General features: G+C 48.2%; 1 protein-coding gene across 50 annotated transcripts in view; it reads left to right on the top strand.

Moving 5' to 3' along the window:
• The window catches only part of EHMT1 (euchromatic histone lysine methyltransferase 1), a 224,606-nt gene that overhangs the window by 112,500 nt on the left and 92,792 nt on the right, over positions 1-19,314 (top strand). For 22 of the 50 annotated variants that reach the window (XR_010148801.1, XM_054659312.2, XM_063788075.1 and 19 more), the window contains 3 exons: positions 3,356-3,536; positions 18,356-18,492; positions 18,866-19,054. Coding sequence is in view for 46 of the 50 variants with exons in the window: in XM_054659312.2 (XP_054515287.1) it covers positions 3,356-3,536; positions 18,356-18,492; positions 18,866-19,054 (507 nt within the window). In the remaining 4 variants the exon portion in view is untranslated. Of the gene's footprint in view, positions 1-3,355; positions 3,537-18,334; positions 18,493-18,865; positions 19,055-19,314 lie in introns of all 50 variants that reach the window. The other 28 variants (XR_010148800.1, XR_010148798.1, XR_010148799.1 and 25 more) reach the window with 2 other exon arrangements.

The raw sequence follows: 19,314 nt of genomic DNA, 5'->3' as shown, positions 1-19,314 counted from the left end.
TCATGGGGCATTCGTGTGGCAGACGTGTGGCATTAGTGTGGCAGGCGTGTCAGATGTGGGGCAGGCGTGTGGCCTTCGTGTGGCATTCATGGGGAAGGCGTGTGGCATTCGTGGGGCAGGCATGTGGCATTCATGGGGCATTCGTGTGGCAGGTGTGTGGCAGGCGTGTGGCATTCGTGTGGCAGGCATGTCAGACGTGGGGCAGGCGTGTGGGCTTCGTGGGGCAGGTGTGTGGCATTCGTGGGGCAGATGTGGGGCAGACATGTGGCCTTCATGTGGCATTCGTTGGGCAGATGTGTGGCCTTCGTGTGGCAGACATGTGGCCTTCATGGGGCTTTCAGTGTTCCGTGTGTGAGGTGCCTTCATTAGTGGACATGGCAGGAGGAGCTGTCATGTCTGAGCTGTGCTTTGAAGGAGGAAGGAGAGCATTCATCCCTCGGGGAAAAAGTAAGGGCATCCCAGAAGTGGAGGTACATTCCAAGAGGAATCACTGAATGTGGCACACAGGGTTGCTGAGCTGGACAGGTCTCCACAGGGAGAAGCAACAAAAAACTCCAGGGAGCTGTGGCCACTAGAATGTGAATCCAGGGTATGTTCCACAGTAGGGAGCCCAGGTGGTTCTATGTCTGTTCTGGACATCAGTGGGGTGTCCGGCAGTTTAGTGTGGGCTCACTGAGAAGCTTTGCAAGGACCACATGGCAGCAAGATGCGCTCGAGAGACAGAGAGGCAAGGAGGGAGGGAAACAGACACAGACAGAGTGCGCCTGTGAGACAGAGAGAGGTGGAGACCGTGAGGCCGTGAGAGCCAGCCCCAAGAGTACTCGCTCCCCTGTGCCTTCCAGCTCGCCCTGGCACACCCCTCTCATCTCCCAGCCAAGCCAGGTGCTACCCTGTTCTCCTCCGTGTGCTCTTGCCTGGAACTCTCGCTCTGCCTCCCTGCCTCACCTGTAACCTCCACAAGCACCTCCTGAATCCCTCAGAGCCGTCTCTGCAGCCACATGTTCACCCATGTCACGGACCCACCGAGCACTTTGAGTTACTTATGACCTTGGTTACTTCTCCCTGGCCTTGACTATAGTTGATGCAGGTGCCTTGTCGTGTGTGTGTGTGTGTGTGTGTGCGTGGTAAAACACATAATATCAAACTTAACCATTTTTAAGTAAACAGCTCAGTGGCATTATGCACATTGACGCTGCCGTGCAGCCATCGCCACCCTCCGTCTCTGGAACCTCTTCATCTTCCCACACTGAAGCTCTGTCTCCTTTAAACACTGACTTCCCATTCCTCTCTCCCAGTCCCTGGCAATACCATTCTACTTTCTGTGTCCATCAGTTGGACGACTCTAGGGACCTCCTGTAAGTGGAATGGTACAACGTTTGTTCTTTTGTGGCTGACTTACTTCATTCGGCACAGTGTCCCTGAGGCTCATCCACGCTGCAGCGCGGGCCCCAGCTTCGCTGCTTCTCAGGCTGAGTCACACGTCACTGCGTTTTGCACACGACACTTTGCTGATCCGTTCGCCCGACAGCCGACCCTCGGGTGGCTTCCCCCTTTTGGCTGCTGTGGTTGATGCTGCTATCAACGTGGGTGTACAAGCATCTCTTCAAGACCCTGTTTTCAGTGCTGCTGGGGCACGTGCCCAGCAGTGGAACTGCTGGATCACATGGTAGTTCCACACTTAGTTTTTTGAGTTTTCCACAGCGGATGCACCGTTTCACTTCCTACCAGCAGTGCACGAGGGTTCCCATTTCTCCAGTTCTCACAACACGATTTTCTGTTCTTTCCTAGTAGCCATTCATGCTGCTCACTGTGGTTTCCATATGCATTTCCCCAATGATGTTAAGAATTCTTTTTTCATAGTAGCCATCCTAGTGTGTGAATGGTACTTACTCACCGTGGTTTTGATATGCATTTCCCTGATGAGGGTAAGCATCTTCTCATGTGCTCATTAGCCATTTGTATGTCTTCCTTGAAGAAATGTCTATTCAGGTCCTTTGCCCATTTTTTATTCTGGTGGTTTTTTATTGTTGACTTGTAAGACTTTTTCATGTATTCTGGATAATAAGTCCTGATGGATTTGCAGATGTTTTCTCCATTCCATAACCTGCTTTTTCACTGTTAACTATGTCCTTTGATGCACATAAATTTTAATTTTTGTAAATTTTTCTTTGTAGAGACAGGGTCTTGCTATGTTGCCTAGACTCATCTTGAACTCCTGGCCTCAAGTGATCCTTCCCCCTTGGCCTCCCAAAGTGCTGGAATTACAGGTGTGACACACCACACCTGGCCCAGAAATTTTAACTTTGATTAAGTCCAGTTTGTCTATTTTTTTCTTCTGTTGCCTGTACTTTTGGTTTCACGTCTAGAAAATAACTGCCAGATCCAATGTTGGAAAGCTTCCCCGGTTTCCTCCTGAGTTTTATAGTTTTAGGTTTTGCAGTTAGGACTGTGGTCCATCTTGGGTTAATTTTTATATATGGTTTAGAAAAGGGTCCAGCTTCATTCTTTTTCATGTGGTCATTCAGTTCTCCCGGTACCATTTCCTGAAGAATGCCCTGTCGTTTAACATTTTTTACTGTGTATTTTTACTGTGTATTTTACTGTGTATTGCACCCACTATGTGCACAGTAAAGTGTGGTTCAGTTGAATTAGATTTGAAGTTAAACTATCACAGGTCTGTAGGTGACGAGGGAAGCAGACAGAGAGTGGAGGTTCAGTTGTGTCTGTGCATTCTGCAATGAAGGAGGTACTGGGAGTTTGCTGTTGGTATCACAGCCTTGCCCTGCAGGCTGAGACTAAAGGCAGATTTAGGAGATCACTGAGACTGAGTAAAATACCATTTTAACACACAACATAGTTACCTACTGTGGGATAAATGCCATTTGGGGATGTTGCAAACTGTAGCCATGGTAAACGGGAAAGCAGGTTTTGAGAGGTTTTGATGCTGCCCATTTTGGGTATTTTTTAGCTTAGTAAGTGTATTATCTAAGTCAGGGGTTGGAACATTTTTTTCTGCAAAGAACCAGCTAGAAAATGTTTCAGGTTTTGTGGACCACATGTGGTCACTGTTCCTCCTCCCTCCTCCTCATTCCTCCTTCTGGCCTTTAGCCCTGTAAATGCTGTTCTTAGCTTGGGCCATGGTTTGTAGATGCTGACCTAACTCATCTGAGGGGCAACTAGGCACATGTGAGGACAGCCGTGCTGTTTCCGCTTGCAGACTTTCTCCTCTCTCCATTGTATCTCATCTTTCAGTTGTGGGGAATTATCGGGGAGAAGAACTGTGATTTTGGTTGCATGTTATTTCAATGACCACCTGCTTATGCAGTTATAGTTATTCACTGTCTTTGTTTTGAAGCATGCAGCCAGTAAAGATCCCAGAGAAGTTCGAGAAGCTAGAGATCATAAGGAACCAAAAGAGGAGATCAACAAAAACATTTCTGACTTTGGACGACAGCAGCTTTTACCCCCCTTCCCATCCCTTCATCAGTCGCTACCTCAGAACCAGTGCTACATGGCCACCACAAAATCACAGACAGGTAAAGAGGACCCGGCAACTGTCTCTGCTCTTTGAATGTATGTTTCGAGCCTGCCCCTTGCCAGGTGAGAGTTCTGTTTGGCTGTAAGTGCCTGTGCTGCTCTTGATGAATGACTGTTGACGTCAGCTGGCCCTCCTGTGCTCGCCTATATGCCTGAGGAGGCACACCTGACCTCTGCTCTAAGCCTTGTCTCATGCCAGCATTGATTTCCTAGCTTGTTAACATTCTCAAGATGAAGACTGTTTTCTTTACTAGTATGTGACTCACTTGGTCTATGTGGGGAGAAGACCCTGGAGTTGGAAGCTTTCCTGGTTTGTAGGTGAAGTGCCTTTGGAAACGCTGGGGTGTGCTGGGGAAGTCTGTGGCCCAGGGTGAGGACCACCGCCCGCTCCAGCTGCTCTGCCACCAGCCACCTCGCTCCAGGCGTGCTCCTCACTCTCCTGGGCTGGCTGCTTCTATGGCCAGTTCCGGGAGTGGATGAACGTTTGATTCCTTACCGGGGACCTTTTGTGGGAGGTGCTGGGAGGGCACCGGGACCTCAGAGTGAGCGATGCGTCAGGGCTCCCTGGGCTTTCAAACCTCCTCAGCTTCTGGGATGGGATGTGTGTGTTTGGTGCTGTCCTGAAGAGATGCAAGGCCCTTCCTGCCGGCCCTCGTGAATGCTGGGAGGTCAGCCGGCCCTCGTGAATGCTGCTGCTGCTGGCAAGGCTTCACTTGGGGATGATCACCTGGCCACAGGTGTCTGCCTTTTTCTGGACTTTAAAAATACTTTTTATTGGCCAGGCACGGTGGCTCACGCCTGTAATCCCAGCACTTTGGGAGGCCGAGGCGGGTGGATCACGAGATCAGGAGATCGAGACCATCCTGGCTAACACGGTGAAACCCCGTCTATACTAAAAATAAAAAAATTAGCCGGGTGTGGTGGCGGGCGCCTGTAGTCCCAGCTTCTTGGGAGGCTGAGGCAGGAGAATGGCGTGAACCTGGGAGGTGGAGGTTGCTGTGAGCCAACATCATGCCACTGCACCCCAGCCTGGGCAACAGAGCAAGACTCCATCTCAAAAAAAAAAAAAATTTTTTTTAATTTAAGTATTTTCAGACCTCCAGCAAAGTTGCAAAATTCTACAAATAAGTCCTGTGTACCCTTTATTCATTTCACCACATGGCACAATCTCGCCCCCGGCCCCCCCATGTATTACTTTTTATTCTGAGACATGAATGTAAGTTGTAAACATTGTGCCCTTTTATCCCTGAAAACTAATGTTATTTCCTAAAATTACTGTCCCTCAACATAAAGACATTCTCTTACATGACTACAGCAGAGACATCCCGGTGAGGAAGTGTACCGCGACGCCGCTCTCTAATCTCAGTGTCCTGTTCCGCATTTCCCATTCCCGACTGTCTTTTAGGGCAAAGGACAAATAAAATCTGGTCCTAGAGCTTTGAGCACCTAGTTGTTGTGTCTTGCTAGTTTCCTTTAATCTGAACCATTCTCATCCTTCTTTGTCTTTCTGAACCGTGGTGTTTTGAGTATAGGCCAGGTCTTTCATACAATGTGTCTGATGTGGGTTTGCCCAGTGTTTCCCAGGATTGTGTGCAGGTCGTGGAGCGAGGCAGGTGACTGACAAGTGTCCTTAGGCATTGAATTGTGGTGTTTTTTTGTCCATCTTCAAGTTACTGCTCCCCAGACTGCAAGCATGTCTTGCAGGGAGAGACCCTAAGGTGCTGCATGTACCTCCCATCACATCCCACCAGGGTCTTCAGCATCTGCCATGGCCCACGCTTAGCTAGTACTGCATGGTGGGTGCCAAATGGTGGTTTTCTAACTCCATCATTTCCTCTCTTGATTATTTCAGTTTCTGCTGTAAGGAGGTGCTTCACTTTCCTGTCCGTCCACACAGTTATCTGTCCATTTACTTTACAAAAAAAAAAAAACTTAAAAAAAAAATAGAGATGGGGGTCTCGCTATGTTGCCCAGGCTGGTCTTGAACTCGTGGGCTCAAGCAGTCCTCCTGACTTGGCCTCCCAAAGTGCTAGGATTACAGGCGTGGGCCACCGCCCCCAGCCTGTCTGTCTATTTTTAAGTACTAGTTTACGGACTCTTATTTGAGTCTCTGGACTGTAATCCATTCCTATCGTTATTTTGTTGCTCAAATTGTCCCAAGTTTGTCCAGTGGGGTCCCCCTAGGCTGGTTCTGAGTCCTGGGGCGTGGGCACCTCTTCATGAAGACCTTCCCCATTCACTGGATGGTCTGCTTACCTTGCCTTGTCCCTTCCCAGTGCCGGAATCGGCTTTCTCCAGGGAGCCCTGGTTCTTTTCATTGGAAGTTAGAAAACAAAATCAGTCATTATCTGTTCCCCTCACCATCAACTTACCAACTTTTTTTGCTATTTGACGTAATTTTATTTGTTTGAAACAGTTAAACTTGGTGTTTTGCAAAACTATGGAGTTATGCTCACGTATGTGAGGACTTAAAAGTAATGTCTGAAGAGTTGTTAAAGTGTTGAGATTTTCTTTTCCTATTTTAGCTTTATTATATCGTCATCTTTTAAAAAGAGCTTTCTAAAAACAAACTACCCAGCGTGTTTAGCAGGCCCCAGTTTACCCTTCCACAGCCCCCTTCCTCCACCACCCCTTCCTTATCCGTAACCTGGAAGTGGGTGGTCCATCAGCGTGTTAGCCTAGGACAGTGTGTAAAATGGCCTTGAGCACTGGAGGAGACGTGCTCGGCAGTTAGCTGCCTGCTTTGGTCCAGTGGTTAAGATACTCCCTCAGCCTCAGCTGCTCCCGTGTGTTGTCACCCCAGGGCTTCCGGAGTGGGCACAGAAGTTACAGTTTCTGTGCTAGAACGTGTTAACTAGAGAGGAGCATGGCATGCACAGCTGCCTTGTCTTGTGATGGTCGTCAGTGCACCTTTCAACATGGCTGGAAAGACAGGAGTGCGGATGGAGGAGTCCCCTGTCAAGTGTCCCTGGGGGTGCAGAGTCCACTTATCGGGATGGCAGAGAGAGACAAAGGCCTTTTACAACAGTGTCCATACAGAGCAGGAATCTGGGTACGTCCTATCCTGTTGTCACAGGATCCCTTGAGTGTCCCTTTGCTGGTCGTAAACCTCTGCAGCCAGCGGCGCCTCTGCTTGAGTTTCACTTGCACCTGCTGGGCTCATTCTGCCCACTCGGCCCAGCAGGCTGTACTCGGCTCATGCTACCGGCCCAGATCCCACACCTTCCGAGGGCAAGCCAGGAGTGGAGCAGTGAGGCGTGTGTTGACGAGCAAGCATGGTGTGGGGCCACTGTGCACAGCCAGGCTCGCTTGGCTGCTGTGGTGGGGCAGGCAGCTCCAGGCTCTGGCTCTGTGCAGAGCTGTGGCTGGATGAGGCATACCACAAGCAGTTTACACTGCCGGCGCTGGCGTCTAGATGAGGGGAACACGGTGGTGCCCCAAAACTCGGAGTCACCGGCAACTGCAGAGCCCCAAGGGGATAGGGTGGGAGAGTGTGCTATAGCTCTCTCGCTCTCACCACCCACAGTACGGGCTGGGGTGTGTTCCCAGCTCGTTCAGTTCTGCCGCTTTCGCCCTGGCCTGCAGCTCCCAGGCTGGCCTGGCTCCACTGCTGCTTGCCATCACACGGGGCAGCCGCCGACACCAGCGGAGGGCAGGAGGGCTACAGTGTTACAGCTCTGGCTTGAGGAATCCCAAGGTTTGGGTCCCCAGAAGGATCACCGCTCTTCACTCCCGCAGTTCAGCGAACGGGAGCGTGTCACTGCCTGCAGCTCAGCGAACCGGCCAGGAACATGTTACAGCCCTTTTTGCACCCGCTGTTGGGTGGGTCCCGAGTTCTTGTCTTGGGTCCAGGAAGAATGAGGTTACATGGACAACTGGAGGGGAGCAAGGTGGAGAAGAGTTTTATTGAGCAGCAGAACAGCTCTCAGCGGAGAGGAGACCCAAAGTCAGTAGCTCCTACTGGCAGGGAGGCAGTCCTGTTGTGTGGCCGAGTCTGGGGGTTTATGTGGGCTCAGAATGGAGGAAGTGCATGAAGTGCATGCTGATTGGTCCATGGGTAGGTCTGGAAAAAACACCATTTGATTGGCTAAAAGGCATCAAGGAAGTTCTCACTCCAGGTTGTGGATTCTGCCGGGAACTGGCAGCCCGGTTTTCGGGCTTCAGGCGGCCTTTGGCTTGAAGGTCAGGTTTCACCGGGGACCTGCTCCTATCTGCCTAGGAATTTGTCTGCCATTATCACTTTTATTTCTTCAACTGTCACTCCATTGCCTGCCATTCATTGTTGCCTCCCTGTGGGAGGGGTGTTGGAGCCAGGTTATCAAAGAAAGGCTGAGATTTCTTGTCACGTCTTTCTGTTAATTTTTAATTACTGTGGCGATGATCACAGATGGTTCTGCTCTTTCCCTCCTGCTACCCCCTTAAGTTTACCACAGGCAGGAAAGAAGAGCAGAGTCACATGTTGGTTTCAACGTGCATTGTACTCCTGACGTCATAGCAGAGCCCGTGTGTGGTAGCTTGTTCCCATGGGCAGCTGTAATTCTTAGTTTTAGATGGAGGGTGGCTGTGATTCTCTTCGACCTGTTCTGCACCCTCCACCCCGTAGTATCAGAAATGAAAGATCTGTGCTGTGCAAGAAGGTTGAGAACATGCGTTTATGTGACAGCCCCAGGCTGGGGATGGCCGTGCTGAATCAGGATCTCAGGCACCCCCCATTGTTTTAGGTGAGCATTCATTCTTTTTACAGAGTGGACTGGCATCTTTGTTAGCAGCTTGTTCTGTATCTTTCCCACGTGTAGCGGTTCACAATTTAAAAACAATCCTCGCAGTACCAAAAACTGATTTCAGAGGGTTCTAGAAAGATAGTGGGGCAGGAAGACCAGGAATTAATCTCCTCACCTAGACAGCAGTTCCACTGGCAGAATCTGTCTGATGTAACTATTTTGGAACTCTGGAGTCTACTGAAGGTTTGCAACTTCTAGGCAGGAAGCTGGGACGGTTAATTTCAGTCAGTTTCAGCTCTGCTGCCCACTGCCTTCCTCAGCCCTGTGGTGCAGGGTGTGCGGTGTTCCTGGAACAGTGTGCGTGCAGCTTGTGGGAGCCAGGGTGAGCAAAGAGGACCTTGTCCCCAGGTGCATACAGAGAGGCCCTCTCATCCGGTTGTAAGCCTTTCTTCCATGTGACGGCCAAGAAATCTAAAGGGCCAGTGCTCTTTTTATCTCCCCACTTCATTTTTATTGTTTTCTCCTTTTGGGAGCCAGACATTAAAGACTAGGATATTCAGAAGCAACTGTGTATATGGGGTAAATTATAAAGTGACTGCATGTGCCCAGGGAAAGGCACAGGCTAAGGAAAGACATGAAAAGACCTTAAGTTTAAATCTCAGGCTCACCCTCCTCACAGAGACAGCCTACAACTATAAAAAATGACAACAACAAAAACACCCCCAAACCAGTAACAGCAACAAAACAGTACACCCTGGAAAAGGAGGAGAATCAGCTTTTCAGAGTTTCTACATTATTGGATTCAAATGTCCAGTTTTCAGCATAGAACTACAAGGCATACAAAGAAACAGGAAGGTATGGCCCAATCAGATGCAAAAATAAGTCAACAGAAACTGTTCCCAGAAAAGATCTGATGCCAGATCCACCAGACAAAGCCTTTAAGATAACTGTCTTAGATATGGTCAGATCCTAAAGGAAGGTATGGAGAGAGTCAAGAAAATGATGTATGATCAAAATGGAAATACCAATAAAGAGCTAGAAAACCTAAAAAGGAACCAAAAGAAATTCTGGAGCTAAAAAGTATAATAAGTGAAATGAAAAATTCACTAGAGGAAATCAAAGGCAGATCTGAACAGACGGAAGAAAGAGATAGCAAACTTGAAGATAGGACAGTGAAAATAATCAAGTTTGAGAAGCAAACAAAAAGACTGAAGGAAAGTGAGCAGAGCCTGGGGACCTGTGGGCATCATCAGGAGGACCAAACAGGGATTGTGGGAGTCCAGGAAGAAGAGAGTAAGAAAAGGGTGGAGAGAATATCTGATGAAACCCATGAGTATAAACACCCAGGGAACCTGGTGAACTCCAGTAAGATGAACTCAAAGAGACCCACAGTAGACACGTTATACTTGAGACACTTCTGTAGAAAGACAAAGAGAATCTTGAAAGCAGATGAGAAAAGAGACTCATCACATACACGTTTCCTCAGTGAGATCATTGGCAGGTTTCTCATCAGAAACTTTGGGGGACAGAATATATCACCGGTATATTAAGAGTGATAAAAAAATCTTTCAACCAAGTATCCATATCCACGGAAACTGTCCTTTAAGAGTGCAGAAGAAATTAAGATATTCTCAGATAAACAAAAGCTGAGGGAATTTGTTACCACCTGACCTGGACCTGCAAGAAATACTTAAAGGAGCCTAGCAGGTTGAAAAGAAAGAACACTAGACAGTAACTTGAAGCCATATGGAGAAGTAAAGACATGGGCAGTTATAAAAGCTAGTATTGTAACAATGGTTTGTACCTCCACTTTTTGTTTTCTGTAAGATCTAAGAGACAAATCCATTTGAAAAATTAGTCTGCAAGCTAGTATCATTGCAACTTTGGTTTGTAACTCCACATTTTTCCTACATAACAAGAGACTAATGCATTTAAACGAATTGTTTATGTTTTGGGGCACAGCATGAATAAAGATGTAGTTTTGTGACATCAGCAAATGAAAGGGGTGGGAACAGATATGTAAAGGAGCAGAGTTTTTCTGTGTTACTGAAGTTAAGCTGGCATCAATTTAAGTTAGAATGTTATTACTTTAGGATGTTAAATGTAATCCCCATGGTAACCACAAAGAAAATAGCTATAGAACATACACAAAAGGAAATGAGAAAAGAATTTAAACATTCCACTGTAAAAAATCAACTAAATATAAAAGAAGACAGTAGTGCAAGAAATGAGGGACGATAAAAGCTATAATACATGTAGCAAACATAGCAAAATGACAGAAGTAAATCCTCATCAATAGTTGTTTTAAATGTAAACAGATGAAGATTTCCAATCAAAAGACGAAGATTGGCAGTGCTATGGTTTGGATGTGGTTTGTCCACACCAAAGCTCATGTTGAAATGAGATCCCCAATATGGCAGTGTTGTGAAGTGGGGCCTAGCTTGAGGTGATTGGTCATGTGTGTGGATTCCTCATGAATAGATCAGTGCCCTCCCTCCAGGTGAGTGAATTCTCGCTCTTAGTTGCCTTGAGAGTGAGGTGTTTGAAAGAATCTGGCTTCCTTGGTTTCTCTGTCTCTTCCTTCTTCTCTCACCGTGTGATCGCTTGCACATGCCTGCTCCCTTTCCAATTTCCACCATGAGCCAGAGCATGAAGCCCTACCAGGTGTACCTGCTCAATATTAAACTTTCCAGCCACGAGACTCAGGAGACAAATCTCTTTATCTTTTATGGCAACACTAAATGGACAAAGGCAGATGCATCAAGAGAAAAAAAACAGATGATCCTACTACATGCTGTCTATAAGAGACCCACCTTAGATCCAAAGACACAAATAGATTGAAAGTGAAAGGATGAAAAAAGATATTCCATGCAAACAGTAACCAAAGAGAGCAAGGTGGCTATCAGACAAAATTTAAAAATAAAAATTTATTTATTTTTAAATAAAAAAAGGTTACAAGAGACTAAGAAGGACAATATATAGTAATAAAAGTTTCAATACAAGAAGAAGGTATAACAATTACCTGGGTAAACATTTACATACCCAACGAATGATAGACCATCAAGATACAAGAAGTAAAACCGATAGAATTGAAGGGAGACATAGACAATTCTACATTAATAGTTGGAGACCTCAGTATCCACTTATCAATAATGGATAGAATAACCATATAGCAAATAAGAAAGGAAATGGAGGACTAAACACCATAAGCCAACTAGATTTAGCGGACATACAGAGCACTCTGCCCAACAGCCGCATGTACACTCTTCTCAAGTGCACCTGGAAGACTTTCTAGGATCGACCATATGTTAGGCCACAAATAAGTCTCAATGTTGATTTTAAAATACAGAGATTTGAGCCAGGTGTGATGGCTCACGCCTGTAATCCCAGTACTTTGGGAGGCTGACGTGGGTGGATCACTTGAGGTCAGGAGTTCGAGACCAGCCTGGCCAACATGGTGAAACCCCATCTCTACTAAAAATACAAAAATTAGCTGGGCGTGGTGGCACGTGCCTGTAATCCCAGATACTTGGGAGGCCGAGGCACGAGAATTACTTGAACCTGGGAGGTGGAGGTTGCAGTGAGCCAAGATCATACCACTGCACTCCAGCCTGGGTGACAGAGTGAGCCTGTGTCTCAAAAAAAAAGAAAAATATATATAGAGATTTGGCTGGGTGTGGTGGCTCAAGCCTGTCATCCATGCACTTTGAGAGGCCACGGTGAGCTGGTCACTTGAGCTCAGGAGTTCCAGATCGGCCTGGGCAACATAGCAAAACCCTGTCTCTAAAAAAAATACAAAAATTAGCCAGGCATGGTGGCAAGTGCCTGTGGTTCCAGCTACTCCAGAGCTCCAGAGGCTGAGGTGGGAGGATTGCTGGAGCCCAGAAGGTCGAGGCTGCAGTGAGCCATGATTGTATCACTGCACTTTAGCCTGGGTGACAGAGTGAGACACTGTCTTAAAAAATAATATATGTATATGTGGAAAAAGACAGAGATTCAAAACTTACTACAAAGCTATAGTACTCAAAACAGTGTTATTCCAGCATAAAGACAGACATATAGGCCAGTGGGCTAGAACAGAGAGCACAGAAATAAACCTTTGTGTTATATGATCAGTTGATTTTTGACAAGAGTGCCAAGACCATTCAACGGGGGAAAGGACAGCTTTCCAACAAATGGTGTGGGGAAAACTGGATATCCACATGCAGAAGAGTGATACTGGACCCTTACCTCACACCATATGCAGAAGTTAGCCTAAGACAGGTCCAGGACCTAAATGTAAGACCTAAACATATAAAATTCTGAGAAGAAAACATAGGACAAAGGCTCCACAACCTTGGATTTGGCAGTGATTTCTTGGACATGACACCAAAAGTGTAGGTAACAAAAAAAAAGGAGACACACTGGGTTTGATGGGACTTGGTGTCTTTTGATGCACAAAGCTTTCTATCTCCTTGTTTCCCTGTTTCCCTGCTTCTTACTGCTGCACTTGGCTAGTCGTAAAGAAAAGACACTGTTAATGGAATAAAAAGGCACCTGTGGAGTAGGAGAAAATATCTGCAAATCCTATGTCTGATGAGGAATTACTACCCAAAATATACAAAAAAAAAATCCCACAACTCAACAACAAAAACAACTTGATTAAAAAATCAGCAAAGGAGGCCGGGCGCAGTGGCTTGCGCCTGTAATCTCAGCACTTTGGGAGGCCGAGGCAGGCAGATCACCTGAGGTCAGGAGTTCCAGACGAGCCGAGCCAACATAGTGAAACCCCATCTCTACTACAAATACAAAAGTTAGCCGGGCATAGTGGTGCATGCCTGTGGTCCCAGGTACTTGGGAGGCTGAGGCAGGAGAATCATTTGAACCCGGGTGGTAGAGGTTGCAGTGAGCCGAGATCAGACCACTGCACTCCAGCCTGGGTGACAGAGTGAGACTCTGTCTCAAAAAAAAAAAAAAAAAAAAAAAGGCAAAGGACTGGAATAGACGTTTATTCAAAGAAGATGCACAAATGGCCAGTAAGCCCATGAAAAGATGCTCAACGTCACTAATCATAAGGTAAATGCAAATCAAAACCACAGTGAGATACCACCGTACACCTGTTGAGGACAGTGACTATCAAAACAGAAAATGGCACATATCAGTGAGGATGCGGAGAAATGGGAACCCTCGTGCACTGCTGGTAGGAAGTGAAACGGTGCATCCGCTGTGAAAAACTCAAAAAACTAAGTGTGGAACTGCCATGTGATCCAGCAGTTCCACTGCTGGGCACGTGCCCCAGCAGCACTGAAAGCAGGGTCTTGAAGAGATGCTTGTACACCCACGTTGATAGCAGCATCAACCACAGCAGCCAAAAGGGGGAAGCCACCCGAGGGTCGGCTGTCGGGCGAACGGATCAGCAAAGTGTCGTGTGCAAAACGCAGTGACGTGTGACTCAGCCTGAGAAGCAGCGAAGCTGGGGCCCGCGCTGCAGCGTGGATGAGCCTCGGGGACACTGTGCCGAATGAAGTAAGTCAGCCACAAAAGAACAAACGTTGTACCATTCCACTTACAGGAGGTCCCTAGAGTCGTCCAACTGATGGACACAGAAAGAGTAGAAGGGGCTGGAGGCTGGGGCTGGAGGAAGGGAATGGAGAGTTAGGGCTTAATGGGAACAGAGCTTCAGTTTGACAAGATGGAAAGAGTTGTGGAGGTAGATAGGGGTGATAGTTGCACAACGTTCTGAATGTATTTAATACCATGGAACCGTGCACTTAAAGATGATGAAGATGGTAAATTTCGTGGTGTGTGTATTTTACTAGTTAAAAAAAAAAAAAACAGGCCGGGCGTGGTGGCTCATGCCTGTAATCCCAGCACTTTGGGAGGCCGAGGCAGGCAGATCACAAGGTCAGGAGATCGAGACCATCCTGGCTAACACGGTGAAACCTCGTCTCTACTAAAAATAGAAAAATTAGCCGGGCGTGGTGGCCCAGGTACTCAGGAGGCTGAGGCAGGAGAATGGCGTGAACCCAGGAGGCGGAGCTTGCAGTGAGCGGAGATCGCACCAATGCACTCCAGTCTGGGCAACAGAGCCAGACTCAGTCTCAGAAAAAAAAAAAAGAAAAAGTAAACTTAGGTCATAAAGCAGTTTGAGTGTCCACACTTGTAGGTTGCTGCTGGGTTCAGTGTCCACACTTGGTTGGGTAGAAGCTGCAGGTCCCTGCTCGGTACAGTGTCCACACTTGGGTAGAAGCTGCAGGTCCCTGCTGGGTTCAATGTTCACACTTGGGTAGAAGCTGCAGGTCCCTGCTGGGTTCATTTTCCACACTTGGGTAGAAGCTGCAGGTCCCTGCTGGGTTCATTGTCCGCACTTGGGTAGAAGCTGCAGGTCCCTACTGGGTTCATTGTCCACACTTGGGTAGAAGCTGCAGGTTGCTGCAGAAGTTGCAGTGCTTCCCTTGCGCTTTTTTGCTGGTGACCACAGGACATGCCCAGAGTGGAGGCCCTGCCTTTTGCTTTGTGAGCTTGGAGTGTTCGTGCCTTCTGCATAGGTGGGTGGGAACAGTGCCAAATACTGATCCTGAATGGCCTGGGGTCTCTGTGTGGACTTGTCGGGCAGGGAGGAAGGAGGACGCTGTCTCTGATGGCAGGGAACAGTTCTACAGGTGCTGCTGTCCAGGCATGAGGCCTGGACATAGAGCTGGGCCCTGCTCTATGTGACCTGAGGACAGAAGCCCTTCTGAGTGGCAGAGTTGTGGTGGTGACCACGCAGACTGCTGTGTTTCCCGTGCACTTGCTTTTTTCCCTCACTTCCAACCTCCCATCCACCTTGTCTGCCCTCTGGAGCCTGTCGCCTTTCTTCCTTGTCCACACCTCTTCTACCCAGCAGCCCAGCCTTCCTGCAGAGCAGCTGGGCAGTGCCCACCCCCACCCCACGCCCATTTCCACTCCTGGCACTATTTTTCCTGGAACTGTCTGTTCCACACTGTCCTATGCCTGGGCCTCCCCTAGCGTCCTGTGAGATGCCAGTTGGCGAGAGTCTTTGCTCGGGGTCCTGAAGCCCCCCCCTCGCCCCCCTTCTTGATGTTCTCCACCAGGATTCTCCTGTGCCAGATCCCATCTGCAGGGCACTGGCCCCGCTTCTTTGCGGCCTGGACTGCAAATCCTCCTTCCAAAGAGGCCCTCGAGCCTCTCCGAAGCTTACTGCCAGCCGTCCTGCAGTCTTCTTTCTCCTGGCCTCTGATGACGCTGAATCCCAGCCGTCTGGCTCAGGGCCAGACCCCTTCCCTGGACACAGCTGGAAGTCCCCCTGCAGCACTGAAGCGGCTCCTCTTCACACTTCAGCCACGTGCTCAAACACTTTCAGGTCCTTAATAGATTCTACATTTCTGAAAGTCATCCATAGATGTTTCTCTACTATTTAATGTGTAGCAAATTTTATACCTAACACCTGTTTCACACATACAACCTGTCACTCAGTAAGAGGCCCTTAGACACCATTCTTCACTTGTTTGCAGCAGACAGACTTCCTGACATGATTTATTTTATTTTATTTTATTATTATTTTTTGAGATGGAGTCTAGCTCTGTTTCCCAGGCTGGAGTGCAGTGGTGCGATCTCGGCTCACTGCAAGCTCCGCCTCCCGGGTTCAAGTGATTCACCTGCCTCAGCCTCCTCAGTAGCTGGGATTACAGATGTGAGCCACTGCATTGGGCCCCGACATGATTTTTTTTTTTTTTTTTTTTTTTTGAGACAGAGTCTCGCTGTGTTGCCCAGGCTGGAGTGCAGTGGTGCGATCCTGGCTCACTGCAAGCTCCGCCTCCTGGGTTCACGCCATTCTCCTGCCTCAGCCTCCCAAGTAGCTGGGACTACAGGCGCCCGCCACCTTGGCCGGCTAATTTTTTATATTTTTAGTAGAGACGGGGTTTCACCGTGTTAGCCAGGATGGTCTCGATCTCCTGACCTCGTGATCCACCCGCTTCAGCCTCGCAAAGTGCTGGGATTACAATAGGTGTGAGCCACTGTGCCCGGCCGACATGATTCTTAAGCACATGAAATGCAGGGTTATCTCCTTTGTCCTCACTCAGCCATTCATTACAGGAGTCAGCAAACTGTTTCCAGGGGACAGGTAGCAAACTGTTTCCAGGGGACAGGTAGCAAACGTCAGCGCCTTTGTGGGCCACACTGTTCCTGTCCCAGCTGGTCATGCTGTTGTCACATTGAAGCAGATGCAGACAGTATGTAGACAGTGGGCATGGGTGTGCACCAATAAAGCTTTATTTATAAACAGGTGCCATGTCCGATTTATGATATTAATAACCATGGGTTACTGAGATGAAATGAGGAAAAGAATCTTGTGAGAAAGTACATGTAGTCACCCTTGGGTATATGCAGAGATTGGCTCCAGGACCCCATCCCCATACCAAAATCCGAGCATGCTGCAACCCTGCAGTCAGCCCTGCAGAACCTGTGTAATATGAAAAGTTGGCCCTCTGTGTTCAGGGGTTTTGCATCTTGCAAACATTGTATTTTCAACCTGTTTGGTTGGGAAAAAAATTCTGCTTGTAAGTGGACCTGTGTGATTAAAATCCATGTTCAAAAGTTGGCTGTATATATATTTAAAGCTGAGAGACTTAACAGTTATCTGATTAAATCCAGGCCTCCTTAATCCCCCCACAAAATATCTATTCAAAATATCAAGATGATTATGATAGTAAGTTTAGGATTCCCAGGGCTACCAAGAGATTTCTGTTGCTTGAGCACAGCCATGCTGGCCTGTCAGCCTGTTCTAGTGTGGACAGACAGAGCCAAGTGTCTGCATGTTGGCTGTGTGCTCCGAGCCTGACCCCCATGAACATACTGCAGACGCCTGGTGTGATCGTTTCCCAGCGTCCGTGGTCCCAGGCACCTCCTTACTCCAGAGCAGATTGCCCAGGCCCCGCAGCGTCTGTGGGTGGTGCTGTCAAAGGACCCACCCGCTTTGGATGGTTCTCACTCGTTCACGTCCCTCCAACTGTTGCTTCTGCACTTTGTAGAACTAAATTGTGTGTGTGTGTGTGTGTGTAAGAAAAGGGGGTCTCACTGTGTTTCCCAGGCTGGGCTTGAACTCCTGGAATGAAGCAATCCCTCCCTCCCACTCAAGCCTCTGCAGTAGCTGGGTCTTCAGGTGTGAGCTGCTGTGCCCAGCTTTAAACAGAGTGGATTTTCCCCATCCCTTTAGGAGAGTTTCTTTTATGTTAAAGCAGTGGCTTTTAGATCTGTTTTTCTTTAAATCCTGGAACTTAAAAAAGTCATGGAGTCTGATTATATAAAACCAGTCGAACCTAGAACTGCTTTGTTCAGAATGGGGTTGGGAGCCCCCAGGCCCCTTCCTCGCTGCTGCTCTTGTTTGGAAACCACTGCTCCAGAGCCCCCAGACATTTGCTTCTCCCTCTCAGCCTCTTATCTTTTAATAGAGAGCTGGACAGTAGCTCCAGGCACTGTCTTTCCCCTTAGTCACTGGATTGCAGCGCAAGGAGGATGGTGTTGGGGAGAGGGCCTAGGAGGATGGTGTCGGGGTGTTGGGCTGCGGAGTCCCAGGGGTGGACCTGGCACAGAGCTTGTGTCCTAGGAAGACTGGCCTGGCCTGGCCCCTGTGCTGGGAAGGGAGGCTGGGCTCTTCCTGCTCCGCGCTGCGTCCTCCCTGCTGCACATGCTGTTCACGTTGGTCTGTTTTGCAAAGTGAGAGGACTTCTCAAGGGGAGTCATTCCATGTTCAAAGCCAAGGGGACTGGGAGGAGGAGTCGCTTCAGAGCCCTGCTACTGACGGTTTGTGGCTTTCCTGCCTCCAAAGTGGGGTGATAATGTTTGCTCCGTGTTTTGTTGTGAATGGAACAGATGAACAGATGAGCCAGGACGTGTTTCTGATTCTCTGTGAATTGATCGTGAGGGAAGGATGCCTGTCACTGTGCTGATGACCTGTGGGCAGTGGGCCTGTTGTGATGGGGTTTGCTGGTGATTTTGGTGATCAAGTTTTGTAAACTGTCTCTTACCTTTGAAAAACATTTGAATGGTGTTTCTTTTCCTTTCTTGTCCCCTTTTGACTTTTTTTTTTTTTTTAGCTTGCTTGCCTTTTGTTTTAGCAGCTGCAGTATCTCGGAAGAAAAAACGAAGAATGGGAACCTATAGCCTGGTTCCTAAGAAAAAGACCAAAGTATTAAAACAGAGGACGGTGATTGAGATGTTTAAGAGCATAACTCATTCCACTGTGGGTTCCAAGGTAAGAGACGCATTTGAGTGAGTTGCCACGTGTGCGTGGAAATGCGTTTCTGTGTTCAGGGCCTGGTTATCAGTAATTTGGGTGACCTCAGTCCCCGGGAAGGTGCCAGTGCCATGAAGCTCCTCTGCCATAGGGGCAGAGTGTTCGTGTCCAAGATCATTGTGGGGGACTCCACCCCGTCCTCCCTGCCCTCCTCACCACAGCCCACCTGTCTGCCGGGCTCTTCTCCAGGTGGCAGGGGCACCTCTTCGTGTGTCCCCGCCTCCCCACAGGCCCTTGCACCTCCCAGTCACCCAAGACTCCTCAGTGAAAGCAAGTTTGTTCATGATGCGCACTGATCCTACCTTGGGGTGTACACCTGCCCGTGTTCTAGGGGGAGAAGGACCTGGGCGCCAGCAGCCTGCACGTGAATGGGGAGAGCCTGGAGATGGACTCGGATGAGGACGACTCAGAGGAGCTCGAGGAGGATGACAGCCATGGCGCAGAGCAGGCGGCCGCGTTCCCCACAGAGGACAGCAGGACTTCCAAGGAGAGCATGTCGGAGGCTGATCGCGCCCAGAAGGTATGTGTTGCTGTCTTGGGTGACAGCACAAGGGAAGAGCATCACAAAGTTGGCCGTGGTTCTGAAAATTAACAGTCTGGTCACTTCTAGACCCTGATAAAATCCCCTGTTTACAATTGGCTTAGATTTTTGTATTTTATTTTTCTTGATTTATTAGATTATTTTCATTCAAGAAGTATTTATGTTTCTGTACATCATTCATTGAAGTAAACCTCTTTTTTTTTCTGTGTTTTCTTTCTTTCTTTTTTTTGAGACAGGGT

Source organism: Pan troglodytes, chromosome 11 (genome assembly GCF_028858775.2).
Source record: "Pan troglodytes isolate AG18354 chromosome 11, NHGRI_mPanTro3-v2.0_pri, whole genome shotgun sequence".
NCBI lineage: Eukaryota > Metazoa > Chordata > Mammalia > Primates > Hominidae > Pan > Pan troglodytes.
Note: the sequence above shows the minus strand (reverse complement) of the source record. Positions and strands in the feature narration are given on the sequence as shown.